The sequence below is a fragment of the Portunus trituberculatus genome, chromosome 17 (assembly GCF_017591435.1).
Source record: "Portunus trituberculatus isolate SZX2019 chromosome 17, ASM1759143v1, whole genome shotgun sequence".
Taxonomy (NCBI): Eukaryota; Metazoa; Arthropoda; class Malacostraca; order Decapoda; family Portunidae; genus Portunus; species Portunus trituberculatus.
This window is the reverse complement of record NC_059271.1, coordinates 29,020,025-29,027,524: the sequence shown is the minus strand read 5'-3', so window position 1 is coordinate 29,027,524 and position 7,500 is coordinate 29,020,025. Positions and strand designations below refer to the sequence as shown.

The window sequence follows — 7,500 nt, the reverse complement described above, 5'->3', positions numbered from 1 at the left end:
AGCAACCATCCCTCTCCGCTCCTCTGCACGTGCCTGCCTCCTGCCAGTCTTTGCTCATCGCCGGCAATACTTGCTGCTGACACTGCTACCTATGACAGAGTTTCTCTGTTCCAACTGCTTCTTCTTGATACTCTTCCTGCGTTCCAATCCAAAATATGTTATAATAACTCTCTACTGGCTCGATTAGCCAGCCATGCCTCTGCCTCCTGACACCGCTGTCACCCGAATGAAGCGCAGACGCAGTGGTTATGATGGCAGGCCAAGTTCCAACACTATCTCTCCCAATTATATTTAAGTTACCTATTGGATCATCACATTAAGCAACGTAGCTACATAATATGCAACATTTTTCTCTTACAATACTCGAATTAATCATTCGTGGCAAATAAGAAATAGCATTTGCATTTCGAAGAGGTTGTTCCCACCGAAGTCAATCACAGTCTTCTGAAAAGTTTGTTGGCTCGTTATAGGATTCTTACCGCAGTCAACCAGTTATCGATGTCTATGATGAACATATATAGTTAAGAGCTAACCAATGAACAGTAATGGATAATATGAACAGTAAACTGCAGGCAATTTGAATGACAGAATTGGCTCAAATTCCAGTACTGATATTACAGTAAAATATTCAGACAAAGAAAATGCTATTTGGCAATGTTTATCACCCCTCCTTTGGTGAAGGAATTAATAAAATGTATGAAAATTTTCCTGATCGATGAGGATAAGAGAGATAGGAAGTTTTGTTCTTCCTCATGTTGATACTTCGTCCTGGGGAATCACCTTATCGTGGTGGCGGAGCTTTCTTGTTTGATGGCTCCAATGCCAGGATATCTGTAGGCTCCGTGAACCAAACGCTCCCTCTCGGCGCCAAAACATGACCTTAGCCGCTGTAATGCCTTAATTCAATTTCTCACTCTTTTTCTCTTCTTTTTAATAAAGTAATCCCATTCTGGTGAAATTACTTACTCTACCGATTGTTTTGGGACTAAATAATTCCTGTTTGGAGTCACTTCAGCTATCTAACAGCATTGCTGTAAAGACTATATTTTTGTTTTCACATGCTATATCGTAGGGTCAAATGAAACACTCTAAGGAGTAGATGATGGTGTATTGGAGTACAGTATCACAGGCAGGACAGACGGGAGAGTGGTGAGGACACGGAACGCGGCGCCGCGTCTCCCGCCTCACCAAGCCGCTGCGTCCCCTTCGCCAGGGACCCGCCACCCGCCACACCTGACTTGCACCGCCGCACGAGTGAGTATCCTCCTAGGGAAACAGCCTTTACATATTATTGGTGCTGTTGCAACTATCATATAAAAAACTGCAGAGATTGAAACTGAATCTAAGAGAATCTATTGACATTTTCTTCCAAGTTGCAGATCTGGTGTGACACAGGCAGGCCGCTGCCACCCGGGGGTGGGTGGGAGCGGGACGCGCCTGCTTCTCACAGTCGCCTGGCTCCCACTCTCAGTGCTCTCTGGCTTGCCCTTACTCTAGTGTGAATTTATCAGAGATCAATCAAATAATCTATGAAATATTTGTTATCACCATAAAACCCATCAACAGAATATTAAACAGTAATGAAACTACATCTACACAGTGCATGTACAACAATAGCTACTTGACTGAAATAGACTGTAAACATAACCATAAACAATCACCTGCATTTTAGTACAAATGCTACGAAAAATCACAACCTCTTCCATACAATAACCACAAATAGAACTCACAGATAACTTAGTGACAAACAAATCACAAATTTCGTTATTCTTTTTTTTTCTTTTATCATCACGATACATAGACAGAACACAAACAAGAAGACCATTGCAGCATCACAAGGTGCCTTGAACGCTCCAAGTTAATAACAAATAAAATTCCAAATCTTAAATAGCACAAATAGATGGGTTATGTTGAAGATCGGCTCTTGCTGGCTCACTTCCTTTTGGGCAAGACTCAGCGGCCACGTTCCGCCCACAGCAACACTGTACAAAAGTAATGACTGGTCTACATGCAAACCTCAACACTCACGTCCAATGTTACAGGCAAGGAAACAAGACCGAGGTAGAGAGAGAAAGAGAAATCACTACCTTCTATAAAGAAAAAGTTCCCCAGGCCATGTTTTCTGTTCAAGCCTCTATGTTTTGCAATATACAATGACTGAAATATATATGTTTTTTCCAACAGAGCCAAAACTGAAGGACTGAAAACATGCAGCCGCATCCAACAGTTGGAGGCTTCTCATCTTTCCGCCGTAAAAGACAGGTATCCAAACTCATGTCTTCCTTTAAGCCCATCACCGAACTGACATCAAGGACACGAGATTCTTTACTTTACACAAAACTGGAAGACAGTAAGTAGATTCAGAATGCAGACACACGGTTGAAGGGAAAAAAAAAGAAAACAAGTAACAGGTTCGATAGAAGTGTTGGAAGAGTAAAGAAACAAGTTATCTTTCCACATATGACCACAGTTGTACTAAGTTGGACAACCAATTACAAAATTCGTGACGGATCAATGAACGATGAGTCTGGACAAAATAGTAGATGTAGCAATTACACGCACGAAATGTGAAGACATCGATAGAGAATCAACCAACAACACGTGCAACACAGGAGGGGAAATCGGGAGGGAGGGAAGGGGCATCAAACTACACATCTGAGATACCTATACATGTTACACACAGGTTTCAGACATATCGAATCATAACTAGCGCTCTGGGGAACATGAGTGTATGGTACATAGAAAAATATCATTGAATTTATGAAAAAAAAATCGATATACAAAGTCTCTATTATTTTTTTACAATACCATTTCAGACAATATCCCAAAAAGGCACCGCTGAAATTTTACAAAGATCGATATTTCTTGCCTCGCCTTCCGTGACTCAGGCCAAGGGTTGTTGCCCCCGCGGTACACCGTTGCCAGTGTGCCAGATAGCAAGACTCCCTCAATTTCCAGCTCTTCCCTCACCAGCAAATGCAATTAAGTACCTTAAGTCGAAATGACTACTCTTAAAGATCACTGCAGTTGTGTAGGAAAATGTACATCGCTTATGATACAGTGATACACCAGTTCGTCACAGCTAAGTGAAACATGGACAGCCAAACACTGTAATATACAGTATCCACCAGGATAAGTAACTCTGTCAGTGAGAATTCTGACGTTAAGTTTTATTACATTTTTGTTACGATGCTGACATTTGATCTGACAGAATGATGAGACACACGAAAGATTTGTTGCGCGGCATTGTTCGCTCCTGATCCCTGCATCACTTCACTTCACGCACATCCTTAACTTTCTTTGGATGGATATCCCGTCCCTAAAGCTGCAACTTCTTATTTCATTCACTGGTTAAGTGAACCACACTCGACACTGCAACTCCCCTATGCCGATATCTACTAACTTGAAAGTTAATAACTTAAAAGGTATCACTCCATAAGAACACATACATCCAGAGTAAGAAGACATCGATAGTAGATAGACTAATAAGAGTAGGATTAGGGATAATATTCCTTTTTTCTCTCTTTCTCTCTCTCTCTTACAACTCACTCTTCCCGGTCAGTGTGGAAACTTGTATGTACACAAGAATGACCCTGCCAGAAGCCAACCCTCGAAAATCTTTATAACTTCCCAGCACGAAACAATAGCTGAAGGAAATAGAAAGAAAGCGACGTCGAAAGATAATGTGAAATGTACAACCAACTAACTTCACCGTCATGCCAGCGAGTCGGCAGGAAGGTGTGGTAAAGTAAACACTGTTGGGGATCACACTGTCTGGCGCAGCAGTTATATGGAAAAAAAAATAATAATAATAAGAAGAAATAAGAAAAAAAATAAATAAAAGAAAAAACTAGCCTCAAAAGACGTTAACACAAGCGACGAAGGGAAGGAGCGGAAGAGAAAGGAGAGCTGTATCACAAAGAAGTACACACAGTTCAAATTGGAATGTTGTGGTACGCGCCAAAAGCTATTGAGAGCAACAGCAGCAGCAGCAGCAGCCGGGGCCATTGGTGGGCGGTGGGTGGCCTCCTGGGGAATTCATTAGTGGCGTGCTGGGGTGGAAATTTCGTACTTAAAAAGGAAATTTCTTGGGAGTTCAGTCGTGCGGCCACACGTACCTCGGGCTTACATGCGAGCTTTCGTCTGCTGGGTGTGGCCGACCCCTGTCTGCTGGCCTTCCTTGCGGCCCGCCCGATTGCTCCAGACTAGAAAATAACGCTGCACGGCCCACCACATTTATGGCTCCTGGATTTGCTATGAACATTTTAGGCAATTCTTTGTTTCATTCGTATATTATATATAAAAAAATATCCTCAGCAAACTTATAGTTACACAATAAAAATTTTAAATCTATCTTTTACATTATTTTTTTCATTTTAATCTAGTCAGACCATACAAAAGAATAAAATGTGTGTTTTAACTATAGAAAATAATAATACCATTCATAATGACAGGCGAGGCAGAAGTGGCCGGGAACCAAGAGGGAATGCGGAGGGGCCCCTCCGCTGCCCGCGTGCCTTGAGTGCTAGGCAACCCTTGGGGCGGCGAGGAATGTCTCCTGGTGAAATAAATTATTGATCTGTGGCTTCTTGATGTGAGAAACTGCACAGACCGCTCAGTGTCCCGGCCAACCCTCACAGCCTCGCCTTCACGTCACCCACTCCGGCCTCTCACTTCCACCGCAGAAAAGAAAGCTCACTGAACCAAGCGTCTACCTTAGCTGTGTCAGCGAAGACTTAGCAAAACTCGGGCTACTTATTACAATCACAGATAAAAGAGGGAAGTACTGATATTCTTGCAAATAATCAGTCTGGTTTCGTCACTCAGCAGTGTGTTTCTTCGTAAATCGTCACTTTCCCTCTTTATATTTTCCTCATTAATTAGTTTCTCAGATACAGAGGGATTTCACTGACACGTTTGTCAGGTGACATTACCAGAAGTGGCATGCCGCTCCTGCAGGATATCTCTCTCTCTCTCTCTCTCTCTCTCTCTCATTAACATCACCAGGCACCAGGGTGGCTGGGAGGAAAGCAGCATATCCAGCAATGGCGTCCTGGTGACTCAGCCATTCGTGGGTCACATCATATTCTTGCATTTCACATGACGCGGAGACATCCGGCGTGGCCTCAGCTAGATGAGCGACGGAGGGTCACAAGGCCGGCTTGGGCTTCCTCACCTCATTCATTGCGTCCAATTTTCATTTATTGCTGAGTCTTCATCTATTACCAAATCGTAATCATCAGAAACTCACGAATTTCAAACGAAAATAACCACATTTTCCACATGATAATCACTTGGTCTTAAGTTACTGATATTCTTATGCAACTTGTATTACATGTTTGTTATCTTTTCACTGCACTTGTCTTTCTGCAGGTGTGAGTCATGCTGGTGAGAAGGCACCAACCACGAACTGGGAGGAGGAAGGAGGAGGAGGAGGAGGAGGAGGAGGAGGAGGAGGAGGAGGAGGAGGAGGAGGAGGAGGAGGAGGAGGAGGAGGAGGAGGAGGAGGAGGAGGAGGAGGAGGAGGAGGAGGGTCCATGTCTGTTGCACTACGGAGGGTCCTGACTGGGTGGAGTGCATGAGGAAGTGGACGCCCGCCGCCAGTCACTTCAGGACGCCCAACACCATACTTATACCTGCCAATGGGAGAAAAGAAAAAAATCATTGTTACTGACACGATTCGGGAGCCACGGGATCTCTTTTAGCGCCTCGGTGGGTCTCCTGAAGGCTACAAAGATTTTCAGAAGGAAAGGACGACAGAAGCATGACATACAAAATCAACATTCATCATTGAATAAAACAATAATACGTATATCAAAATAATACGGTCAGGAATGTAATCCACATATGAATTGTGTAGTGGTGTGCTAAAGGTACGGCCAACATTCTTATTTCCACTACACTAACGCGTCCTCCATTCCATGAAGGTTAGCGTTGGTCACCATTAAGATAAAGCACAAATTTCAGCTTCCGTACACTCACTCACCGTCTAATGACTGTAGTAACTTTGGCATGCTTGCGGCAACAGCAGAGTCTTATGATAAGGAGTCACTCGTGTCACTGTTCACTGTCGCACCCACCATTCTGGTAAGCTGTTTCTCGCTAGTTTTGCTATTGCTATCACTATTTTTTGTAATAAACACAGTCTTTTTAGGCCTCGAAGGGTTGGATTCACTTATTCCTTCTGACGCATCAGCGCCGTCAGGTAACACAGAGGCTGGTGTCCGATCACTTCCCCCTCCCCCTTGTTGCTGCTGTTGCTGCTGCTGCTGCTGCATCTGAGAGAACTTGGCAAGCCGAGTCCTGACGATCTTGAGGTGCCTGAGGATGTAGTCTTCGTGGGGCGCCATCACATGGGCACGACTGAGGCACGACTCGGCGGCCTGCAGCTCCCCGCGCTCCACGTACACCACACACAGGTTGTGAAGGCCCTGCACGTTGCCAGGATCCACCGCCAGGATCCGCTCGTAGCACTGCAACCAAAGTTATTGTTACGTGAGAGAAGCGAGATCCTGGATATAAACAACGATATTGCGCTGTGTGTGTGTGTGTGTGTGTGTGTGTGTGTGTGTGTGTGTGTGTGTGTGTGTGTGTGTGTGAGAGAGAGAGAGAGAGAGAGAGAGAGAGAGAGAGAGAGAGAGAGAGAGAGAGAGAGAGAGAGAGAGAGAGAGAGAGAGAGAGAGAGAGTGTCAGCAAGGCGGGTATGGGAAGTGAAACTAAAGAATGAGACATTTTTCCTCAGAAGGCAAAAAAAAAAAAGACTATTACTCATTTACTAAAAGATTTCTCTCTAACATAATAAAGAGTTCTGATCTGACATGAACTCAAATGTGTTGTCAATCTTGAATGGCACTTAACATCATGGCGCGTTATCACCATCCTTTATCAAGACGAATGACTCACTGATCTAAAGCTTCCGTTACCTTTTCGGCGGCGTCTAAATCCTTGATGTTATTGATATAAATGTCCCCGAGTAGGATGAGGCCCTTCACGTGGTCCGGGTGGTGCTTAACCAGCTGATTGAGGAAGGGCGCCGCCTCGAGGGGCCGCTGGTCGTCCGTCAAGAGAAGAGCCAAGTTGAACAAGGCGGAGCGGAAGTCCTCCTTCAACTCTATGGCCTGACCGGGTGAAAGGAAACGTATTTATTCCCAAGATTTGTTTTTGATGAAGTTGTAAGTGGTACATATAAACGAGTAGACAAGAAACACGTGAAATAGTGATGTCCATTCCATTACTAGCATATTCATTTTTCCAATAACAATATTCCTAAAAATTCCCCATGTCCTTAAGGACAATGGTGTAGGTTAGAAGAACACTATGATATAATGACACTTTCCTTATCATTACTGATTCTCCCGAAGTAGAAAAAAATACCCGTTTCTTTCACTAAGTCTTACATCATTACGCTACTTTCAGAGATGTCAAACATAAAACTGTTTTGCAATACCCTTGAATTTGATGGAGAGTTTCCTTTACAGCTGATGAACTACAAGCATTGCT

General features: G+C 43.8%; 1 protein-coding gene and 1 long non-coding RNA gene across 3 annotated transcripts in view; both read right to left on the bottom strand.

Moving 5' to 3' along the window:
* Positions 1-240, bottom strand: part of LOC123505137 — a 7,974-nt gene extending 7,734 nt beyond the window's left edge. Inside the window, exon 1 of the long non-coding RNA XR_006675062.1 lies at positions 1-240. This exon is cut by the window's left edge and continues 34 nt beyond it. This is a non-coding gene — a long non-coding RNA (uncharacterized LOC123505137).
* An 853-nt stretch (positions 241-1,093) lies between these two features.
* Positions 1,094-7,500, bottom strand: part of LOC123505070 (protein O-mannosyl-transferase Tmtc3-like) — a 1,048,098-nt gene continuing 1,041,691 nt past the window's right edge. For both annotated transcript variants that reach the window (XM_045256101.1, XM_045256102.1), the window contains 3 exons: positions 6,924-7,118; positions 5,987-6,473; positions 1,094-5,636 (listed from right to left, as the gene is read on the bottom strand). In XM_045256101.1, coding sequence (XP_045112036.1) covers positions 6,036-6,473; positions 6,924-7,118 — 633 coding nt within the window. In that variant the 3' untranslated portion in view covers positions 1,094-5,636; positions 5,987-6,035. The remainder of the gene's footprint in view (positions 5,637-5,986; positions 6,474-6,923; positions 7,119-7,500) is intronic.